Below are 24917 nucleotides of genomic sequence, written 5' to 3'. Positions count from 1 at the left end.
AAACAAAAATAGAAAGCTTAGATTCTATTAAGAGTATGAAACCCCAAGACCAATCTTAACTCTAGATACATACATATAGAGGTACACCTGTAAGAGGCTAAAAAAGTGAACTTTCATATTTAACACAGAGAAGTGGACAAGAAGGGAAACATATTTTGTGAATAGGCTTTAAGGGAAAACACACAATTGATCATCTAAGACAAGGGTCAGCAAGCTATGACCCTCAGGTCAAATCTGGCCAAGTTACCTGATATTTACAATGAAGTTTGACAGAAACCACACTCACTCTTTTTCATATGATGTAGGGCTTCTATCATACTTCAACAGCATGGTCAAGTAGTAAGGCACAGACAGCATGACCCAAAAGCCTAAATATGTGCTACATAGCCCGTTTCTCTGCTTCTATTTTTGATGCATTCACTTTTCTTCTAAACTTCACATGGAAAAATCTCTGAAAGTCCAACTCCCTTCCCCCACATACCTTAACCCACTTTCTTTCCCTTCCACACATACCAATTTGAAAAGATGTCCAAGACTTCCATTTTTGCAAGCCAGCCATTTCTTCAGATTAGTTCCATGAACATGAAGTTCCAGATTTTGTTAATTGTACTTTACGGTTTTAGAGTACATTTCAGCATAAAAGGTACGAAAATTACTTGTGCATTGTCTCTCACTTAGCTTCTTTTTGCTGGATCCTGCAATTTGGCTAGGAATTTCTGGCATAGGTGTGATACTCATCAGACAGTTCTTGATAACTCCAACCAGAAATGTAGAGTGGGAAATTGAAAAGAAATGAACTCTAGAGGGGGTTTCAATCTCAGCTTTTTCAACTTTTGGAGTTTTGTTTCAATTTTAACCTACTATACCCAGTATGACATATTTCTTGTTTTTTTGGTATTGATTTTTATATTATAGAAGAAATACAAGGATGTGTTCACTATTCCTGGGTCATGTTCACACCATAATGTGTTCACTAAGGAATGTGTAAAGCCCTCAGTCCAGAATTATATGGAGACAGAAAATATGAAAGGGGGCATGGAGCCAGTGTGCTGCCTTGCAAGCTCCCAGACCTGAAGTTGTACAGAAAGAGGTTTGCTTTCACACCCACGCAGTACCAGCTGAAAATTCTGGGTTAACTCATATGAAGTCTCACACATTTATCAGTGGGATTATATCCCCCACCAACCTTCCTTAACTAAAGGTCAAGTGAATCACGGAGAAGGGTCCAGAAATAGCAAAGCAAGTCCTTGAGACTCAGAGGCATTTGATCCAGGGAAAATACCAGCCCTGAGCAAAGAAAGAAATTCACAACTTTCTTCAAACTTGAGAGTATCACCATTAAGAATCTTCTTATGTGCATAAATAGACCTCAATAAATTATAAAATTGTGCTAGGGGTGAACAGTGCATCTCTCACTTTGGGGAATGGCATTACAGAGGGCAACCACCACACCTTGGGATAATTCAGAATGTTATAGTAAACAGGCCTTTAAGGGAACCCCTTAACTTCCAAGACAAGGAAGGGCAAAGTATGAGAAACAACCTGAGGAGTAAGCAATCTGACATACAATGAGTTCCCAGTCTGTTAGGTATAGTGCTTTTATACGTAATCACATTTGATTCCTGCCACATTTCTGAATTATATAAATCATGTCCATTGAATAAATGAGAAAATTAAGCTTTATCAGAGTTAAACAATTTGTCCAAAGTTATACGGTTTGTTAATGCTGGAACTGGATACAAATTCATATCTGATTCTTCACTACACCATGCAGGGTTGAAATACTATTGTTCCTAGCTCTTTTGGGTACCAAAGCTTAGAGAAGAATGTTGACCTTTCTGTACCTTGTAGGTAAAGAGTTGTGTTTTATTTTTAACCTACTAATGATGATTTTAGTATTTATTTTAGGTAATTTCGTTTGTGTGTATATTGCATGCTAAGCTAAGTACAGCTTAGGACCTAATTTCTTTTTAAAAAAATTTTAAAATTTATTTATTTATTTTAAGAGAGAGAGAGAGAATGAGCAGGAGAGGGGCAGAGAGAGAGGGAAAGAGAGAGAATCCCAAGCAGGCTTTGTACTGTCACTATAGAGACTAGTGAGGGACTCAAATCACGAACCTCAAGATCATGACCTGAGCTGAAACAAAGAGTTGGATGTTTAACTGAATGAGCCACCCAGGTGCCCCAATCTAATTTCTGTTTGTAACATATACTCTTACCAGCCCCATCACTTTTTAAATACCAAGGAAATTTAATGATCTTACTAGGAAAAGAGAAGGGACAAAAACATGGATGGTGGCATGTAGGCTGTCACCACATTCTTTTTTTTCATTATACTTCATTATGTGGCATGAAGATATAGAACCTAAGATTTGTTGCACATTCCTCTTGAATTCATGAACTGCTTTTTTTCTGGCACATCCAGAAAGAGGAAATAGAAGAATAAAAATCACTCTGGGTCACGTGAATTCAAATGGAAGCCAAAAGAAGCTGACAAATACTGAAGCATGAGCCAGAGACAAAAGTGGGCCTGTGGCACCTGCCGATGTTGCGTCTAAGGTTGTTCATTTCATCATGTCACACGCCAGGTGCGTGGTGACAGGTTGTTTTGCTGACAACCACAAGTGTTCAGTTAAGCACTGCCACTTCCTTGATAACACTGTAGTAGAAGATGGAAAGATTTCTTTGCCTAAATTTGAGTAATAATAATGGTAGTGAAAACACATGGCACCAGTTAATAGTAAGTAGGGAATTTACTTAAATCACTTAAATCTAAAAGTCACTGCTTTGATAACCATATGTGAGTTTAAGATAGAGGAAAAAGCAGGGCTTCCAGAAACAGAATGCAGTATTTGCTTATGAATGTTGGTGGGGGGAGAGTGGGAATAGGTATTGATCAGATAAGAAATGGTTTGAGCCTTCCCAAGGCCTTTTCAGTACCTGGAGAGAGCTCCATAATTCATAATCCTGAAATGCATAGGCTGATAATTGCCTTAATCACTGGAGAAACATGGCTAAAACGAACTGAAATAAGCCATAAAACTCATTACAAGATAACAAGATTCTATCTATTCTCTGAGGTCACGTTAGTGTTCCATAAGGTCAAGGAGTTAATCACCTCATTCAGTAGAAGCAGATAGATCAGAAACTGGTGGTGGTGGTGGTGGTGGTGGTGGTGGTGGTGGTGTGTGTGGTGTGTGTGGTTTAAATATTCCTAAATTCCAAGACAACAGAGATGGCCAGGTAGGTGAAAGGAAAGTGAATGACAGTTTATGAATAATCTATGGTTTTGTGCTTTCCTTTCTTGACTTTTGGAGTACAAACGTCCAAGATATCAGTTATTGTAAAATGGATTTGTTTTGCAAAGTTACCATTCTGCACACTGAACCCCCTCCCATACGATTCAAGTGGCCTGTCAACAGGTGAACAGTGGTTCAGGGCTATGGCTTGAAAGTCTGAACAAACAAACTTCTTTCCAACTGGCCTGATAAAGTGAACTATAGACAGTTACACAGGAAGAAATCTTAGGTATCACTCACTCTTACTTCCCCAGTCTTTCCAATGAGAGAAACAAAGCCCAGGGAGATATAATGCTGTCCAAGTCTCTCCTGCCATCCACAGTGGACTGGAACTATGAGCTAGAACAGGGTGCTATTTCACTAAGAGCTTAGGTTGTAGGGGAGGGCAGGGAAGACAGAAGCAGCAAATGTTGGGAAGATACAATCTCCATCTTCCCCAAGGATTCGAAGAACAATGCCATGTTAAATTGGGGCATCACATCCTCGCATCCGTAAGGTGTATGTTGGTGAACCAGGCCCAGGGGCTTTTGTTGCTCCTGGATTTTTGTCCTGATTTGATGCAGGAGACCCACACTCCTCCCCTGGGCCCTCACCTCTAATTCTGCTCCTTTCTATTCTCTGTAGCTTCCAAGACCCCAATCTTGCATTTAGATCTAGACGTCCCTGTTTTCTCAGTAAAGCCCGGAAAAGAGCAAAGATAACCAAACTGTTTATGAGGAAAAGTGAGAGTATGCACCTGGTTCATAGAAAGTTCTCCATAAAGTCATCATCATCATCATCACCAGATTAAGGAGGGTTGAGGGATGTAGGGAGACAAGTGACTGGCTGGTTCTCATCACTGCTATGCCCTCATTAAAAGAAATGAGCTAAAAATGCGACAGGAAAAAATGTCTGTTTTAAAAAATATATAATTACTGGTCAATTCTGTTGCATAATTCAAGGAAACTTCTAAAAATCCCTCTGCCTTCCTCACAGGATGATAAATGAGACATTTTTGGGGGACACGAGGCTATTCCAGTGCCAACTCAAAATGTTTTCAGGCTTTTTGATACCATTAATCATCAATATAATGAAATCTACTGATCTGGATTCCTAGATTTTTCTTTATGTCTTGTTTTTTATTTATTTTTTATTTTTTTACATGTGGTTTGAAACTCTGTAGATGAAAAAGACCAAGACTACTGCCTTTTTTTAGTTAACAAAACAAGAAACTATTTCCTGGCTTCTTCAATTACCAACTCATCTTGGAAGTATTTACTTTAAGATTGCTTTGTGAAAACAATTTAAATTAAGCTCCCAGAATATGCATCTATCAAGGATTTACTTTGATAGATTCTGTGTAGGTGGTTTTTGCAGAATTAATCCTTCATAAATATGTTTTTGATAATCAGTTAATTTTCATGTAACATGTATTAACCACCATATAAGCTCTAGTCAAGTGTATCTAGTAAAAAAAAATAATAATAATAATAAAAAGTTGAATAAATCCTAACCAGTGATTAAATTAGCCACTTGCTATTATCTGTGGCCAAATCAATTGGATACATTTAAAAGTAATTTTTTAAATTGTTTTTATTTATTTATTTTTGAGAGACCACAAGGGAGGGTCAGAAAGAGAGGCAGACACAGAATCCAAAGCAGGTTCCAGGTTCCAAACTGTCACCACAGAGCCTGACATGGAGCTTGAACCCACAGACTGTGAGATCATGACCTGAGCTGAAGTTGGATGCTCAACCAAGTGAGCCACCCAGGGGCCCCTAATGTTTATTTAGTTTTCAGAGAGAGAGAGACAGACAGACAGACAGAGCACAAGTGGGGGAGGGGCAGAGAGACAGGGGACACAGAATCTGAAGCAGGCTCCAGGCTCCAAGCCATAAGCACAGAACCCAATGAGGGGCTTTAATCCACAAGCCTTGAGGTCATGACCGGAGATGAAGTTGGACACTTAACTAACTGAGCCACCCAGATGTCCCTGTAAATTTTTAAGTGGGATTCCTTGGATGCCAAGGATAGATTTTATTCACTGACATTGGTAGGATTCTCGGATATACATTCAGCTCAGGGCTAATAAGTTTAAATGTTTGCTTCCCGGGGACAAATGAAGAAAGCATAAAAGCCAAAATGAAATCCACTAGGAAGGGAGTACTTAGGTCAGTTCATCAGCTGTGCTGTTCCAAGGAGCTCTGTGAGCAGTTCCGTACAGACCCAAGACCTCTAGAGGTGGTCTCCAGACGTGCTGCCCTCATACAGGAACCTGACACTCTTTTATCAGAACCCTTAGAAAATGGGCACAGGAATTGGGTCCTGCATCCAAGTTGTAGATCTAGGAGTTAACAACTTGTAACCTGGGGCAAATGACAACCTCCCGGACACCAGTTTCTTCTTTTGTAAAATGGGAATGTAAAATAATTTTGACCTTCTAAGCCTTCATATGAGTATCAAATGCAGTGCTAATTTACATGAAGGGAACATTTACACTGTGAGGCGCATAATAGGTACACTATACTTGTGATATTTTTCCATTGAGAAAGGGCTTGGGATAATATAGCCTGATGAGGCTTGCTTGGCAACCAAATACATCTTTTAGGAGGTTGGTATCCAGATAATTCTCAGATTTCCAATAGCTGCAAAACAGAACCACATAAGATTGTGCTTCTGTCTTGGTTCTCTTGGCATGAGGTCCAGACCCAATTTCACACAGCTGATGGCTCACCTTCCTAAGCATTCAACCCACCTTTGTTTTAATCCTTTTGGAAGATTGCTGTTAGGCCATGTTGCCAAATGGGCAGAAGTTCAGCTTGGAGCAAGATGCCACCTGACTCACCTTAATTGTAGAAAGAGCCAGAGTGGGTGCTGCGTTGAGGAGAGATCTATCCTCTACTTCTCTTACTTTCTTGGGTGTTCTGTGGAGTTGGAATGCTAGAACTAGAAGCCCTGGGGAGTGGCTTACTCCAACAGGCCCTGCCTTGGCTGCTCAGCGTTCCCTTGGCCCTGAAGGGAAGAGGAAGGAATATATCCATAGTCTTATCAATGAATAAGCAAACAAGGGAAGTGCACCACACCATGTGTTTTCACCTCCCGGCACTGGGGCAGGAATCTTAGCAAGCAGAGCGGCTCCAGACCCTCAGTCCAGGAAGCAAACCTTGGACCATGTGGCAGCTTCTCACAGTCACTCCACCTTCAGAAATCCACTTAGAATGCAACCTGTGTATCACCTTTGTCTTTTACTGTTCTGCCAGACTGTTTACTCGAGCAACCTTATTACCAATCTCCTAAAAATCCCCATAAAATCCATAGATCATAGGCTATAGCATTATTACAGCACCAGCCTACATGATGAGCCTCTACAATTACTCACCAGGGGCTAGAGGAAGCTGGTGTGGTCACCAGGTCCCCACTGATGTACAGCGTGTGGACCGCAGAACCATCTCCAGAAAGAACGAGAAGGAAGGAAAGAAGACAGAGTTCCCAGCAGTCTCTCGGTTAAGTTCTCCTTTCTTAAGGATCTTTTTCTAAAGGGGTTCTTTTTCTTTCCCTCTTTGTTCTTTCAGTTTTAGATATATTCCTTCACCCACTGTCTCTTTTCGCCTCAAGAAACAGATGTGGGACTTGAGAAAGACAACTTCATAGTTGTCGGCTCCCACTGGGGGCTGACAGCAGCCGGTGGGCCGTGGGGAGGGTGAGGCTCAGGCCTGGCTGGCTGCAGCTGTGGGAGAAATCTCTGATGAATTTCAAAACCTGCCTCTGCTTTGGATGTGATCAACAGTCACAGCAGGGCTTCTGTGTTTGACTATATGAACAAGCTCAGAGGGAGGGAGAGAATACCGCCCCTCCGCTCCTTCCCTCCCCTGCCTCAGCTGAGCGAAGTGTAGGGCACAAGGAAATGTGTCTACCACACAGGGAAATGTGTCTACCTCTATGCAGTGGGCATGTGCCTGCCCCTATCAGAAGGTGGACAAGTGCTGTGCAATCAACATGCATCATGCTGCAGCTGTCTCCAGTTCTCAGCCGAGGAAAGTAGGAGATCTTTAGAAAGATGTAGAGGTGGGGCCAGCCCTTGGCTCCTTCCAAATGTCTTGGGCAGAGAGCTTGAGACCCCCATGCATGTGGGGTCCTGGAACAGCTTCCAGTATAAGAACAAAGGTGGGGAGGGCACCCAAGAGCACCCTCTTTGATATCTGCTTCCTCTGCCTCCTTCTAGGTTTTCCAGAAAAATGGCTTATGGAATGCATTGGTGATAAATATTGCTGAAAGGAGGGTGTGAATTACAAAAGTCCATGTAATCAATCAATCAATAAACAAACAACCAAATAAATAAACCCTGTCTCAGGTTTTTATAGCCTCCAGCCTTATTAGAAAAGTGGTTGTGGCACTCACAGAGGTGTTTGTTAAATATTCATGGATTAAGCACATAATGCCTCTCTCTCCAATGTAAGAGCCTTGTGGTTTTCCTGCCCATAAAATGGGTTGTTCATCCTTTGGTTAACTCAGCATTACTATAACACGTGTCTTCTGCATGCGACTGTACTCGGTGATGCTACTATAAGATAACCTCGTTTCTGTCCTCTGGAAGCTATTGGTTGGATCACAGGATTCCTTTTTAAAGGAATAAAGTCAATTCTCTGACAGTAGCAGAGGTGGGAGAAGGGAACACTGGCCTCTTTTTCTTTTGGCTGTGGAAGCCTCTTTCATAGAAAGTTTTCTCTGTAGGCACAGCCCTAGGAAGACAAGGAAAAGCCAGGTGGACCTCCCTGCTCAATGGCAGGGCCAGTACACTCATATCTGTTCTAGGTCAGCCTAGTAAGAGTTAAAGAGACCTCACAGCTCTCAAACCTGTCATTTTAATAGGAAATAACTTCTGCAGACCATTTTTCTAAGAACTTCAGAAACCATCTAATGCAGTGCTTCTCTAAGTCTGGTCTCCTACCAGAACAATCATCCATGACTCTGTAGAAATGCAGATTCTCAAGCTATTCCTCAGAACTACCCAATCAGAAATGGGAACAGCTTAACAGTCTGTGCTTCCACAGCCCTCCAAGTTTCCTGGTTCTCAAATGTGACTGCATGTTGGAATCACTTGGGTGTTTTTTAAAAACGCCAACTCCTGGGTCTTACTCCCAGGGATCCTGATGTCATTGGATGCGATTAAATTTGGATAGCAGGATTTGAAAACCTACTTAGGTGATTCTAATGTGCAGTCAAAGTGGAGAAGTCTAAAAGTGCAGCTGTTGAGAAAAAGGGCTCTCAGATGCTTACCCTACCCCAGAACAACTTCGGCTGCTATGCTTTTTTGTTTTGTAGAATTCTTAGCAATTTCCAGACATTTTCACAGTCATTAAGGAAAAGATGCTAATTAGTAACATGTAAGCTGGCACCTCTCACCTTCCTTTCTGGAGACATCTCACAGATAAATAGGCAATGTTTAGCCAGGCGAGGTTAGTAGCAGTTCCTGGGGCTTGCTGGAAACACAGGGTAGTGGCTGGCACGGCTGGTTTCGCATAGGTGGCTGTGCTCTACCGCTTTGTGTCAGAATCACAGAGGGGGCTGCAGGCTTAATGCAGAAAGTGGGTTGTACTGAGCTCAGTCTCAGGCCCTCTCCCTTGACATTGCTTCTCCTCCAGTCCTTATCTAGAAGTGGTGGAAAAAGAAGGGTGGAGCTGATCTGGAATACAATTGAGATCTCTTAGATGTTTAGCACGTGATGGTGTCTGATTGTGAAAATCGATAAATATACCTACTGCAAAGAAAAGAAAAATCTACCCAGCCAAGCTCTGTGTGAAGCAATGAAGGGAAAGGAAAAAGCATTACTCAGAGGAATTCTGGTCTCCAACAGAAACCTCAGGACAGCATAAATCCAGTTTCCTTCTGACAGGCTGGCACCAGATTCATTGTCCATCTTGGCATGTGCCCCATCTCACCATGGACATGTTTCCTAGCTCTTGGGAAGCCCTCCTCCCCCATCCTAGGACAGAATGTGAGAACACATGAGCCAGAGACTTTCCACTGTTCCTTATGCATTCACCAGAAACCAGCTAACATTTCCTTGGGCCTCAGTTTTCCCACCAACAGAGTGTTAGTAGCAGACCTCTCTCTCCAGAGCTTGGAGAAAATGTGGGTAGGAGAGGTAGAATTTGCATTTCACCAGTGTTCTGTGTCAGAGAAGAAGAGAACATAGGAAAAAGTCTGAGAGGTTCCACCCCACCTCCATCCCATTTGGACAGCTGGCTGGAAAAGAAGTTTAAGATCCATCCCACTGCATTTTAGAACACTTACCTAAACATGCTGTACATCTAGGTACATCTACATAATTTTTCTACCTAAATAGACTCAAAAGCAATCCTCATTTCTTTTCCTTCCAGCAATATAGTGGGGACTGTGATATGTACCTCTGAACTAAGAGAATATCTTCAGATCTGTAGGAGTCATACCCCCAGTGGCATGGACAGAGATGGGGGATGACACAGATCGTTGACCATACATGGCCTGTTGCAGAGGTGCTGTTGATGGTCACAGAGCACGGATGTGGCATCAGGGCTCATGTGGATGGATTTGCAGACTCCCAGTGGTATAGAAAAGCAGTGTGGGTGTAAGGGGAGGAGAAGAGGGACACTGTTGAGCTCTCGATCCAAACACTTTCCTTTGCATTCTATCTCCTTAGAAGGCTCAGAAGCCATCAGAGAGAGGGTGTAAGAAAAGCTAGTCTTGGCTCAAGACCAGAGCCAGTATGGGGCCCAAGTTTGGAGTAAATATGCAACTGTCAGTTAAACCTTTCTCCTGGGAGTGCCTGGCTGGCTCAAGATCAGCATGAGACTCTTGATCTTGGGGTCATGCCCCACATTGGATGTAGATACATATCAACATAGGTATAGATATAGTTGATATAGATATATAGATATACATAAACCCTTCTCCTGGAAGATGACCAACTTCTATGAAAGTACTTGAACTACATTTTGATGTGTACATTTCAAATTTGCTGAGTGCTCTGTGCTCTATGATGGGCATCCTTTCTTAACTCTCAAAGTCTTAGGAGATTTCCTGGCTGTGGGACTGAATGGGTTACCTGGCCATACTTCATGCTCACTGTTACAGTCAGGAATGGAGATCTAGAGAAGTAGAGCCTCTTCAGTTAAAATCATTTTGCACAGTTAGGCTGTCACTCCTTGCAGTTTTACGATGGCCCTATAAAGAGCAGCCAAACAACAACAACAACAACAACAACGGAATGGATAGTGCTTGTAGTGCCTTGAGTGGGCACTGAATGTTAAGTCAGCCTCATCTGCAGAGTGAATTCCTGTCTGGGTTCCCAGCTCTTCACAAAGGTGGGCATCTGACCCCCGCCTGCGGACATGTCAGCTTCAAGAATTCCATGGCAGAGGTGCTCTGCAGTGCAAGCAGGGACTAACCAAAGGCCATCTTGTCCTTACCTTGGAAATATGGGGGACAGAAGGTGGTCAGCAGATTTTTAATGCAGCATTGCAGTGGGAACAGCTGAAAAAGGGCCAGCGTCTTCTTTGAAGTGTTCCCTGATAGTCTCCATGGAATTCCAGGTTTTTTTTTCTTTTATATTATTCTCAGCACCCAAATGAAAGATACGGGTGCCCTGTCCTCCAATAGCACCCTGTGATTGCCCCTGTCCTGTCAGCTCTGATGTCATATTATGACTCAGCGACTCCTCGTCTGTTTTCCCTCTAGACTCGAAAAAGACAGGGATCATAGCTTTCATCTCTGCAGTCCCAGAGCCATGACAGTATCTAGTCTACAGAGATCCACAATTTCTTATCTGCAATTCCAAATTCCAAAGGTCTGGAACCTAAAGTTTTCTTATAACTCATTTTGCAGTAAAGTCTGGGCTAGGTGTAGCCAAGTTTGCAAAGCCACAATGTGGTAGAGGAGAAACAACAGGTCTCTCATAAACGGCCCAAGAGAAGAAGTGCTAAAACCCACTGCAAGCAGCAAGCGGTTTGGTGCAGAGAGTCAAGCACTGTGAGGTGAGCCAGCATCAGAGGGCATAGCACGGAAGCTGGACTTAAATGTTAGATATGATTCCCAAAGATGAGGGGGAGGAACACATGGGCCAACATTTCTGCCTCTCTGAGTATTTCCCAAACTTTCTATATTCCTCTCTTCTCTTGAAGGTTTTAAGTTCTCCCAGGGTTGAGACTCGAGTCCCATTTTCTCATGCCCTCCACGTGGGCCAGAAAAAGGCACTGCGAAGACTACTGTGGGGACGGTACAAAGAACATGCCGTCATCCCCCAGAATTCCCCTGTTCTGTTGGAATTCATTCTGGACCTTGCACATACATCGTAATCAAGAATATTTTCTTGAAAAAATGAAAACCTAAGGAGTGTGACTTTTTTAATTAATAAACTTTAATTTTTAGAGCAGTCTTAGGCTTTAACAAAATTGAGCAGAAACTACAGAGATTTCCCACACATACTCATCCCCCAAGTCGTCCAAGGGTTGCAGTTAATGCACATACATTGACATGCCATTATTGTAATGCTTATTTGTTCCTCCTTAAAAGTGATAATGGAGGAGTGCCAGGGTGGCTCAGTCAGTTGATCTTCCCTAGGGCTTCGGCTCAGGTCATTATCTCACAGTTCGCAAGTTCGAGCCCCATATCAGGTCTGCGGCTGTCAGCACAGAACTTGCTTTGGATCCTCCGTCCCCCTCTCTCTGCCCCTCTCCTACTTTCATGAGCTCTTGCTGTCTCTCAAAAAATAAATAAACATTAAAAAAAGTGATAATGGAGGCAGACAGACACCGTTCCCTCCAGATCTGATTCAACACCTCTCTCTTTCCTGCCCCCATGTACAGGTTCTTGGTCTACTGAGAAACTTGCCCAGCTGCAAAGCAGCAGAGCAGAGATGGAACAGGATTACAAGCTTTGAAAGGTGTAAACACTGAGAAGGCAGAGAAATCATTCCTGTGCAACAGAGGGAAACTCGTAGGCATAGATATTAAAGATGGAAAAAAAGCCTACAAGATCAATTCCCTCCCTCAGGGCTCAGAGGAGGGGAAGTAATCAAGGCACACTAGCTCCTGCCTTCTCATTCACTGGGGAAAACAAAAGTCACACATTCCTCACCAGCTGCCCTGGGCAGCTGAAACCCAGTGTTCTCAGTCTCTCTCCACGAGTGCAGCCCAAGGACAGCAGTGCCGAACACCACAGCCTTAAAACTATTTGCTCTTTATAGTTTACAAAGCACATTTAAAGTATCACTCAGCCTTGCAGCATCCCAGTGGTGTATGCAGGGTGTTTAGAAGTCTCCCCAGCTCACAGAAGCAGCTGCTGGTGACCCAGCAAGGGGACTCTTTGCATTGGGTGAGAGGCAGAGACAAACCAGAGCCTGGGATGCTGGGCCTGGTTTCCCACAGGGCATGTCGGGGAGCTGCATATCACTCCCAGGATCCCCTGGCCACAGACTGTGATAAGACCAAATCAGTTACCCTTAGTATAAGATCCATACAAAACAGCAGGGACAGAGCCATCCTTCTGAAGTAGGGGGCTTTAACTCGTGTGCAAGAAGAAGAATATCTGAGTAAAATCATTTTAGGAAAAGCCTAAGCATGGCCTTTCACTATGGACAGTCTCCTAGTTTTTAATATCAGAATGTGGTCATAAATCTCCAAGAGGAGAAGAAGGAGGCAGACTTTCCTGAAAATATTTACCATGATTCCATTTTTCGCAGAGCATCCTAAGCCAGCATCTCTTTGGGGGGTGTAGTATTAAACCTGGTCATATGGGGGACAAGTGGTTATTTTTCAATTCAACAACCTTCAGCTCTGGGGTGTCCTCCACAGAGGTTCTCAGAGAAGCTTGGGGCAGAAAAAACCACAAAACTGAAATCTCCAAGAAGAGGCTAAAAAGAGCTGAGTTTTTCAGGCATAAAAATAAAAAGATACTGGCAGGCCACTGAAATCGATTTTAAACTATTTAGCACATTAGGGGACTGTGAGGGGCTGTTCTTGAAGCAGAAAGCTGAAGCCCAGCTTCCCCTGTGGCAGAGGGACGTGGGGGACCCACAGGGCTGTGGGGAGCCTGTGGTGTGAAGAACATGAGCCTTTGCGATCAGAAACCCAGTAAGGTGTGGATCCACCATCCTGCAGTTCTCAGACAGAGGGTCTCCTAGAACAAACATGGACCAAATTGGATCCCACTTTGAAGCAGGGGAGAGAGAAAATGACCCAGGCCATTCACACTGGCCGTAAGCAAATTCTGTAGAAGCAGATCTGAACTGCGAGTAGTACTAAGGTGACACCATGGATGCTGTGTGACAAAGCAGGGGATAGAAACCTTACACGAGTTCATTCCAACAAGGAGGAGTGATGGGGAGCCAGGAGAGGGAGAGAGGAGAAAGTCTCAGAACCTGGGCCATTTGAAAAGGTCCCAGAGCTGCAGATGGAGAGTCACCCTGTGGGGACTGCGACCTCCCTCCTGAATAGGCAATGATCAGCTTCGACCCCAGGTCACCAAGGCCCTGCTTGAGAGAAAAGAGGCTCCACACACCTCACAACTTCAGTGCCCATGCCCGAAGTCCCCCCCTGGTGTATAAGGTCTGCATCTCCCCAGTTCCTTCCTGACCTTTCCTCAATGAAGAGAGGGAGCAAGCAGTGGGAGGTGAGGGTGGAGGAGAGGGGCAGCAAGCGGCCACAAAACAAAAGGAAAATCATGAAGGGGAGGATGGGCCCTGGGGATGGGCTTCTTGCAAAATCTCGCGTTTCATTAAATATAGAAAGGTAGGATGAAAAGATAATATTCACTCATTGTTACAGTTTCAAAGTCAGAAGCTGGCCTTGATTTCAAAGAACTTGTATGTAATGTGATGCATGGCTTTCTCTTCTGTCTCTCTTTTTATAGGTAAGTGACATTTCATTCTGCTCATCCCCAAGGCAAAGTTGGATGTTTTTAAAGTGGAAAAAAAAATGAGCGGAAAAAGAAACGGGGAAGGTGGGAAGAGGTGGCAGTCGAGGGGCAGCAAAGGTAGGTGCCCACTGAATTCATCATCCCTTTGCACAGACAGGCGAGGGGGAGGCTCGTCCCCCAGAGTCTGTGGTGAATGCCTTTCCTGAGGACGAGAGGTCCCGGTCATGGTTGTGGCTTTTGAGATGGGAGACACCTTTGCTCTTGGAAAGAGGTCGGTCTCCAAGGGGTTTTTCTCTGGTGAAGTTTTGATTCTAAAATGAGTTGGACTTTTGTGTCTGATGTGATGATTCAGCTACTTGGCTGTGCATTGCCAGTAGAGGAAGTAGGGGAAAAATGTGTTTACAGCTGGAGAGGCCGAAGTAAAACTTTGGAACATTAGGAATTGGAAGATGATCATTTCTGTCACGATCTGACTACAAATGGTACGGCAATTTTTGGACAGAAAGGAGATCTGTGGAATTTGTGGGGAAATGAAGGTCCTCTGGTACATTAACAATCATTTACTTAATGTTAAGGTGTGTCTAATTGTTGTGGGTGTACTTTTCTGTGCCTGCCTGGTCACTAAGGCTAAAATACCACTTAGTTCCTCCTTAGTGTGAAGCAAGAGTGGCTTTCTAAATCTAGAGGCTAATTTGTCCTTATAGTGTCCTTACTTCTTCTTGGTCATTCAAGGAAGCCATTTTGAAGTTCAAGAGTAATTTGGGTTTTCCACTATTCTGAAATTCCATTGCTCTCCCTTAAGAGTAAGGCAGAGGTGCTTTTATTTTTCCTGTTATTTGCAGAAGATCCCCTGAAGTAATTGACTGATGGCTCTGCCCACAAGTATTTGTTATTTTCTTTGAGAAAGAGAAACAAATGTAAAACATTCTATTTAACAGTCTATAAATCTAGACTGGGAACATAAAACTCCATTCTATAAAAAATATTTAAAATGTGCCCTCTCTTCTGTCCTATTAAGGGACATAAACAATTAATTGGAGGATGGGTCGGTAGGAAGGGGGGAAAGATAGAAACAACTTCAATCTGTGCCAAAGACCTCAGAGAAGATCTCACCCACACAAAAGAGGCAAATCTGTAGACATTAGGAATTTTAAAAAGAGGAAAAAATACCAGAATTGTTATTAAAGGTGTTTAATTCCATTTCTAAAATTCACATACACACATATTCCTTAAATTCTCTTTTCCTCAATTTCAACAAAGAGGGAAAAAAGCTCAAAACCCAACTTTCTCTCTGAAATGGGAGAAAATCACAAAACCTCTCTTTAATCTCTTTTCATGATGTCATATCCCAAGCTTGGGGTCTTTTATTATATTTTCACGGAATATGTGGTGACTCCTATTATATTTCCATGGCTTCAGACAGGACTGGGGATGCTTCTTCTTACTGGCCCTGCAAAATGGAGGGAATTAACTGCCATCTATCTGGGTCCCAGTCCAAGCAAGAGCTCTGCACACATCCCAGTCTGCTTTGAAAATGAAGAAAACCTGCAACCAAGAGGCAATCTGAGAATTTTGCCCAATGGGACCCAAGGAGATAGGGGTCTTAGCCATAGGGCTTTCTGTAGCCCCTTTATTATCAACTGCAGGTTTCTCTTTGCTACCTTTGGATCGAGGTTGATTGAGTCCTTGATTTAGTTGGAAGATTCATAATTTTTTAGAATTAATCAACAGAATAAAGCTGCGATACAATTTGTTCCTTGTCTTCAAATAAGGAGCTGGATGGTGAGGGGAGGGGTAGCATTTTCTCCAGGGCTTCTCCTTTGGACACCACAGCATGCCCTGTCAGCTCAGAGGTGGGGGCATTGCCAGGCCCAGGTTATTGTAATAGATGGGAATGGATGCTTTGGAATTTCCTATTAATAAAGGGGTAACAGAGTATATGTTAATTTTACATGAAAAAAATTCCACAGAGTATATAGGCAAGTACATGGGCATGTCTGAATAGTTTTAGTACACTGCAATTCTCAAACTATGAGAATAAAATTCTATTTGCACCTACCTTACCAACAACACATTCTCCAGGATCACTGTGCCCCGTGGAACAGGAGGACAAATGGGTAGAGCTTGCACACTCATATATCCCAAAACACACCACCACTTGCAAGTACTCATACACGCAAATGCATATTTTTAGATGCAAACACACAAAGCTGTGATTTTGCTGTTGAAAGGTGACAAGGAGCAAAGACCTTTCTCAGAATCAGATCTGCCTTCTCGCTATTGTTTCCCAAGACAAGTACAAGGGTGATCTATTTCATTCCCCCCCCCCCTCTTCTGTCAAATGCCTTGCCCAGCCACTGTGTTTCACTTCACAGCTTGGATGCTGAAAGCGCCAGGCTCTTCATTTGCCTTGGAATCCATCAATCTGGCAGTTTCCCCAGTTTCAATGCCCCAGGTTGGCACAGTTAATCATGTGGGGTCCAACATTGATCTTCCTTCCTCTGTTTTTCTCTCCTCTCTGGGTTCTATGGCCTTCCCTGACCCTTCTGTCTGTACCAGTTCTGGCCTGGGCAGAGGGCCAGACTGTCTGATAGAATTCGTGTTTCTTGGGCACTAGGATCACTGGGTTTCAGGAAGTGGCAGTGAGCACAAGCTACTACAGACTGAAACAAAGGACTTATCGAATTCCACAAGCCCAGCCTTCTCCCACCCCCACAAAGCCTGCTTTGGAGACTGCTGAAATTCTCACTCTTCAGGCAAGGAACATTTTGCTATATTTCTTTAAAACTAACCTTTACTGAGTTTTAGATACCATGCTAACCAATACACACACACACACACACACACACACACAGACACAGATCCACACACATTCACATATATTTTGTTTTCAAAACAATCCTGTGATGTTGGTTTTATCATCCTCTTTTTATAAACAAGGAAATTAAGGCTTAATGAAATGAGATGATTTGCCCAAGGTTGCTTGATCTTGAAGCCTGAATTTGAATGTGTATGTCTCCTACTCTGATACCCCTGCTCTTATTCTCTTGTCTCCCACCCATACTGCCTGTATTATCTCAGAAGAGCAGAAGGTAACAGGGAAGGGAAGTTGTTCAACCATGCTGGGATTGCTCCTGTCTAGCTGTTTCAATCAACCAAACTCCTGGTCATGAAGGCAGCCTCTGGACTGTGCTATGGAGCATCCAGCAAAGGCAGATGAAGAAGAACTGGGTGAGGGCCTAGAAAGACTTGGGTTTGAGGCCTGCATGTGCCATGAATTTGCTTTGTGTCCTGAGGCAATTGATTTAATTCTTTGAGCCTCTTACATCATGACAAAGACATAGGAAGTATAATACTGTTTCATAAGCTTAATAGGAGACCAACTCAGAGAATACTATCTAAGAAAGCTCTTACTGTCATTACCCAATGACCCCTCTCACTCCGGCCTCCCCAAATCTCTAAGTCAGTTCTTGATTTTTCTGACGAGGCCTAGAATCTTTGCCAAAAGTAAGGAATAGTTCTTGGCAGCTTTCTGAGTCTTCTCTTCCTTTCAATACCAGGCCTAGGGGAGAGCAAAGTGAGCCTGCCAATCACTCAGAACCGTGCAGGCCCCAGGAAGTGACACTGCCTCTCTCCCCACCTGCCTACTCCCAGGTGCCCAGCACCAAATGAACAATGCAGGCCACACATTTCCATTCCCATGTTGCTTCTTGGTATTTGTGAATTTGATCAGGTTACTAGAACAACCAAAACCAAGTGGATTTGAGATGTAATTCATTATCCCCAAAGACCAAAGGTTATCAAATACAGTTAGTGAGAAGGTGATTATTGCTCTCTTATTCTTTCTGATTTCAACATTTTTTTTTCACCAGCAACATTGAAAAGCCACTCTTTTACATTGCTTACCAACCCTTAATGGCCGATTCAAAGGAGAGAAGCTGAACAAAGTAACTAGGAGCACTCAGCACATCCTTGGAACTTGTGTGGCTTACTTGAAGCTCCCATAACTGATGCCCTTCATGTATTTCTTCAGCACCGGGGACAGAACCCATGTAACTACTTTCTGTGGACAATGTCTGTGTGCACCACAGGCAGCTGGGAACACTACTCTCTAAGTGCTTCCTGTGTTTGCCAGTGGCGTTCACACATTCCCTCCCGTCCCTCAGGGAAATTAAGAAGGGATCTCCTCTTAAGACTGACAGCTGCTTTGTCTTACCCATCCTTTCTACACCTCATCTCTGGAGTGAGTTATCTTAATCCTGACATTTTCCCAACGATTCATGGTAAAAGCCTTTTTTTTTTTTTTTTTTGTACTGAAGGGTGAAAAATATTTCAGGTACACAGTGATTACATTGATGTGAAAAGCCAATATAGATCCCATGGCAAATGAAAGATAAAGGGCTTTATCTAAACTACTAGGACACTGTTTGGGAGCTGATTTGTGTCCCCTCCAAAATACATATGGTGAAGCCCTTACTCTAGTACCATAGGATGTGACTGTATTTGAAGAAAAAACCTTTAAGGAGGTAATAAGGAGAAAGTAAGGTCATAGGTGTGGGTCTTCTGATTGGTGTCTTTATAAGAAGAGATTTGGACACAGACACAACAGAGGAAAGACCATGTAAGGACACAAAGAAAACATGACCATTAATAAGCCAAAGAGAAAAGCTTCAGAATGAAACCAACCTTCCAGACACCTTGATCTTAGACTTCTAGGCTCCAGAACTAAGAGACAATAAGCTTCTGTTGTTTAAATCTCCCAGTCTGCTATGCTTTGTTATGACATCCTGTGCAGATTAACAGAGTCACAGTGAGTTCATTGCGATAAGCATGAGTGTCTGGGAACATGCAGAGGCTCCAGTGGGCTACAGAAAGAAAGCAGGCTTGCATGTCCAATCTTTGCACTGCCATATTTTGCTTGTTCTTTGGCAAGTTACCATTTGGATACTAAATTTCCTTATCTGTACAATGGGTATGATATATATCTCACTATATTGTGAGAATTAATTGAGATAATGAATAACAAATATTGTCAGACTCTGAGTGTTCTATATCTAGTTTTTTAACTCTTACTATTTCTCTTAATAACATAGGAATAAATGCGACTTTAAAAAATATTTATTTTGAGAGAGAGAAAGAGAGTGAGGGAATGGGTGAGGGGCAGATCGAGAAGGGGAGAGAGAATCCCAAGCAGGCTCCACACTCAGTGCAGAGCCCAACGTGGGGCACAGACCCATGACCGTGAGATCATAACCTGAGCCAAAAGCAAGAGTCGGATGCCAATCAACTGAGCCACCCAGGTGTCCCAGAAAAAATGTGATTTTCAGTGTGCACCAGGTATTATGCTAAATGCTCGTCCAGTGTACTTCATTTGACCTAGTCATTTTTTTCTCCTGGTTATTGAAGACAAGTCTGTTCTCAGAACTCTGTGCTGGAGCTGTTGAAGTCAGCAACCTGCTGGCCAGGTGAAGTCCTGTACTTCCTACCTGCCCTGACTGATATTTGTCAGCACTAAGCCTTACTGGCTTGGGGATAAGGACTGCCTTGGGTGCCCACTCATGAGAGGTCCAGACTTCCTTTCCTGGGCAGCCTCATCTCCAACCATCTGTAGGTGTTCCTCTATTTCACTGAAATGCACGGTTACAAACCACTGAGACCAAACTCTAAGGATTCCCTTATAATGATTTACATCACTGAAGACAAGATTAGTGACCATGACAATATAACACACCAGAACACGAAGACTGAAGAACAGGGTTACAAACTATTCTGCCAATGTCCTGCATATTTGGACATAGAGCTTTGCCTAAAATGGACTCCTCCTGCCTAGGCTAAATGTACAGTTGATCCCACAATGAAGAAACATCCTTGGCAAACACACACAGTTCTGAAATCCTGAAATGAGAGAAGCTCCAGACCTCCAAGCAGAGGCTGACTGAAAGCCAAGAAGTTCTAGTTGACATTCCCATTGTGTGTTCACCAATGACACAGCCCTTGGCTTTTCAGGCCCACAAACAGACAGAAACAGTTCAATGAACATGGCCAGCCTCTTGGTGACAGACTCACAGAATTATACTCATAAAAAGTTGATGGACACACAAGAATTCTGATTGAATAACTTACTATGGGGAGGACATACCTTTCCAGAGATTGCTGCTATCGACTATTCTGGAAGCTGAGTTATTGACAAGCTTCTTGGTGGGGAAAGATCTAGAGTAGAGGTTCTCAGATATCTTCTGCCCCAACATATCTGAGAAATACAGCCGTCCTCCACCATTGGTGACCATATCTAGGGCCAGTGTAATTTTCCACTTACCAGAGGATCTCAGCCAGGATGGAGAAGTTTGATTGGTATCTCACATCATGCCATTACCTTGGTTTAGAACCACAATGCTAGAAGGTGAGTGGGTCTTAGCTTATTCCTTCTTGCCATCCCACCTCTTTGTCTCACTTACCATTCCTTAATTTAAGAGTGTCATCCTTTTTCCTTTAAAGAAGAGGACCCTTGGGAGATCTGGGTGGTGCAGTTGGTTAAGTATCTGACTCTTGATCTTGGCTTAGCCATGGTCTCACAGTTCTTGAGTTGAAGCCCTGCATTAGGCTCTGTGCTGATGAGGTGGGACCCGCTTGGGATTCTGTCTCTCTTTCTTGAGAAAGCCTTCCCAGTCCCCAAGCTAGGTCACAGCCCCAGGATCAACTCTTTTCCCTCAGTGCATTTGTCTTGATTTATACTTACTCATTCATTGGTGATTTGATGGCATCCTGGCAAAAGACTAGTAGCCCCATAACAGCAGACACTGGAGCTGCTTTTGCTCTCCATGGTCTGCCCAACACCTGGAACAGTATAGGTACCAATTCTGCTCATGGAGTGACTTGGACACGTCACTGTCCCACAGCAACGCACTTCTTCCTGGAACAGGGTTAGAGCAGGAGTGAAATATCTCTGGGCAACCATTTCAGGAAGGACACAGCTAGGTTCCTTTCTGTGCTTAACTGAGGTTGAAGGAGCTCATTCCGACCTCAAGAAGTTGAGTAGTTCCCAATTCTGACCTCTTTCTAGAACCACTGGGGAAACTTTTAAAAACACTAGTGTCCTTGCCCCATGCCCAGAGACTCCACTCAAATGCTCTGGTAGGTCTGGGCTTCCTCAGGTGTTTCCACATACAGCCAAGCTTAGGAGACCCTGCTTGAAGACATTCCCTTTTCTGCCCTCATGTGAGCTTTGATTAGCTTAATTCCCAAGGGCACCTTTTTTTTTTCCCAACTTCTTGTCATTGCACACTGTGCAAAACACTTCTGGTGCTTCACGTACCTTGATCTTCATAAAAGATAGCTATTGGCATTCCTATTTTGTGGATGAGAAACCACAGCCCAGACAGGTTAAGCATCTTAAGAACACACAGTTCCCACGTAATGAGGTAGAATTTGAACTCATGTCTATCTGACTACAGAGCCCAGACAGTACACACTATATCATATCACCTCCCATTCATGTATCTCCTATGGCATTTGCTATCGGGGATGCCCGACATCCTTAACGATTCCCACATAGTACAAAAACTTGAGAGTTGAAGAAAGGGCAGTGTCTGTGTGGTCACTTCTGAGCAGTGTTGGCCCCTCCTTGTTGAACAGGAGTAAGGTGGAAGGTAAAATGAGACAGAAGCAAAGACTTAAGATAACGAATTTTCCCCCTTCTAATCCCCAATTTTGGACAAACATAGGGCCCAGAAATGAGTGAGGGAATTAAATTAACGAACACAATTTCTCCCTGTCATTGAACTCTGACTAATGAGTCTATTTCTGGGTAATAAGAAGGAGCAGGAAGTGACAAGGCAGTGTAATGAATTAGTGGCCCAGAACCTCGTTAGTCAGAATAATCTTTCCACGAAAGATAAATGATGCAAACATTAATTATAAAGCCAGGGTGGAATGCATCCCATTATTTGGTTTCCTAAGAAATCTATCCCGGTTATTACGAGGCATTTCAAGCAACAATAATAATAACAAAGTCAAGGCTCAGTGAGAGCTCTAACCCCCGGGAGACTCTGTGGTGGTGGGGGCAAGGGGAATCAGCTCTGTTTTCAAAAGGGGCCATTCTTGATCCTGTGAAAGCCAGCTGTGTGCTCCAGATTTTGTTCCCGGACTGATTCCCTGGCCTCGGCCTCTGCAACCTGCAACCTAGCTGTCCCTCCAACTTGGCTATTCAAAGAGGTCCATTCTGGGTCATTAGTTTCAGGTGAGGCCTGGAGTTCAACAGAAATGTCTCCTTCATCAAGAAAAGGAAGCACAAGGCCATGGTTTTTGCCAGGAACTCCAGCATCCTGAAAGAAAGGTCAGAGATCAAAACCATGGAGGAAGCAGAGGGTAAGGCGGGGGTGGGGGTCAGGCTGTGGAATCCACTAAGTTCAGATCCTGGCTCTGCATATTTGAAACAGTTGGCTTGTTTCTTCATCAGAGCACTGGTAACAGTGGAGGTATCTGGTTAAGGGGATTGTTTATGAAGATAGGTAAGGTTGCACACAGAAGATACTTAGCAGCTTTTAAGGGTTCAGTGGATGGCATTGATTTTTTTTTTTAATTTAATGTAGTGCTCAGGGTGTAGAACTGGCAGGTTGTTGGGACATTGAAGGCAGTTCCTTCATAAGGATGGGGAAGGTGAGACAGGGGCAGAGCTACAGTCCGGCCAATGTCACACGGTGGGGGACGGGGCACCTGGCCTCCTGCCTCCAGGCTCCTGAGCTTCTGTCATCTCAGGCTGGTTTGTTGCCTGGAATTTTGGTAGGCACCCAGGAGGGAAACGGGGAGAGGGAGGAGGACTTTGCTCGGAACTAAAGAGAAGGCTCAATCAGTAATAAATGTAGTTGCTGAGGCCATTACTTGGGAGAGTAAATAAACCGGAATTAAAAACTATAAAAAGTACTCAGCAGCATCCTGCTAATAAACTTGCCCATGACTTCACAACGTAGAAGTTCCTCAGCTTCCAAAGATTTTAGCTCTCTCATGGCCACGCGGGGGTCGGGAGTCATTTGCTGCAGGGAGAGGCGCTTGAGTTAGAGGGGCTGAAACATAGCCTCCTTCCAGGTGGCGTCTGATTGAAGTGGAGGCTGCCGGCTGCTTTTGTTTTGAAGGTTCTCTTGTTATCTGAATGGCAACTCTTGGGAATGAAAGAGGGGAAAAACAATTAATGGGGAATGAATTTTAATTGTCTCTGACTTCTCATTTGTAGGCGATTAAAAGGAGTCCCCTATTAAACAATCATTCTGCGATAACGGAAGTCACCCCAAAAGTGTTCCTCTCTCCAGCCTCTTCCCTTTGGGCCCAATCTGGGCCTTTGGGTTTTAAACAAAATGAACCAAATGCAGAAAAGATAGTGGGGGAGGGAACTGTGCTGCCAAAATCTTGTTTTTTTCTTTTTGTTTTTCCTGAAGAACAAATGTCTGTATTTGTTCTGCTGTGGTATTGACTTGGTTCACATTTGGGGAGTGTGGTAGGAAATCTGTGTGGGGGACAGGGCTCAACTGTGTTTGGGCAGCTCATCCACTACCCACCTGGAACCGAGGCTCCACATGGGGCTGCTTGCAACCACGGAAACAGAGCCTGGCCAGCCAGGACTAAGGGAGGGGGCTTGAGAAAGAATCACCAAGACTTTATCCTCTTCTCCTCCCCACCCTGACTTGTCTCTTGTTGCTCCAAAGGGTCAGGGAGCTGAGATTCCTTTTCTTTTTCTTTTAAGCTTTACCAAGGTAGAATTGACAAATAAAAATCATATATACTTAAGGTGTACAATGTAGAATTTGAATACATTGTGAAATAATCCCCAGAATCAAGGTAATTAATGTAGCCATCATCTCCTATAGTTATGATTTTCTTTGTGTACGGTGAGAATACTTAAGATCCAGCCTCTTGGCAGATTGGAAGTATACAACACATATCATTAACTACAGTCACCTTGCTGTTCATACGTCTCCAGGACTTATTCATTGTGCATAACTGAAACTGTATCTTTGGCCAACATCTCCTATTTGCCCCACCATTCTGCTTTCTGTTTCCAGGAGTTTGAACTATTTTGGATATCACTTACAAGTGATCATGCAGGATTTGCCTTTCTTTGTCAGGCTTTTTCACCTAGCATAATGTTCATAGAGGCACTATTCACAACAGCCAAGATATAGAAACAACATAAATGTCCATAGATGGATGACTGGAAAAAGAAGATGTGGTAGGTAGACCTGAAATGTGATATTACTCAGCCTTAACAAAGAAGGGAATCCTGCCCTTTGAGACAACATGGATGGACCTGCGGGGCAGAGAGGTATCACTGTTCTGATGCAGAGCTGGCCAGGGGCACAGCCTACTCTTCATACTTGGCCATTGCTTTTCCCAGGGAAGGTGGAGGGATGTTGTGATGTAGGCTCCAGCGTAGGACCTGAGCCATTGGGGATGCAGGTGAGTCATGGGGCACATAGGTGTCTCAGTCAGCTGAATGTCTGACTGTTGATTTCGGCTCAGGTCATAATCCCAGGGTCATGGGACTGAGCCTGAGTCAGGCTCCGCATAGAGTACTGAGTCTGCTTAAGATTCTCTCTTCCTCTGTCCTCTCCTGCTCTCTTCTCTAATAAATGAATGAATGAATGAATAAATAAATAAATAATTTTTTTAAAAGACCTAGGTGAATGAGACCCAGCCATTCAGTGTAAGGAGTGGGACAGCCTTCCTGTGGTTGTGAACCCCCTCAGTCCCTTCCCT

At 43.6% G+C, this 24917-nt stretch overlaps 1 protein-coding gene across 4 annotated transcripts in view; it reads left to right on the top strand.

The window, feature by feature from the left end:
* NTM (neurotrimin) overlaps positions 1-24917 on the top strand; it is a 935659-nt gene that overhangs the window by 264976 nt on the left and 645766 nt on the right. The window contains exon 2 of one of the 4 annotated variants that reach the window (XM_053203850.1): positions 14166-14288. The exons of the other annotated variants lie outside the window; for them this stretch is intronic. Within the exon in view, the coding sequence (XP_053059825.1) occupies positions 14231-14288 (58 nt within the window). The 5' untranslated portion in view covers positions 14166-14230. The remainder of the gene's footprint in view (positions 1-14165; positions 14289-24917) is intronic. 4 annotated transcript variants of the gene reach the window in all.

This window comes from Acinonyx jubatus, chromosome D1, assembly GCF_027475565.1.
Source record: "Acinonyx jubatus isolate Ajub_Pintada_27869175 chromosome D1, VMU_Ajub_asm_v1.0, whole genome shotgun sequence".
Lineage (NCBI taxonomy): Eukaryota > Metazoa > Chordata > Mammalia > Carnivora > Felidae > Acinonyx > Acinonyx jubatus.
Note: the sequence above shows the minus strand (reverse complement) of the source record. Positions and strands in the feature narration are given on the sequence as shown.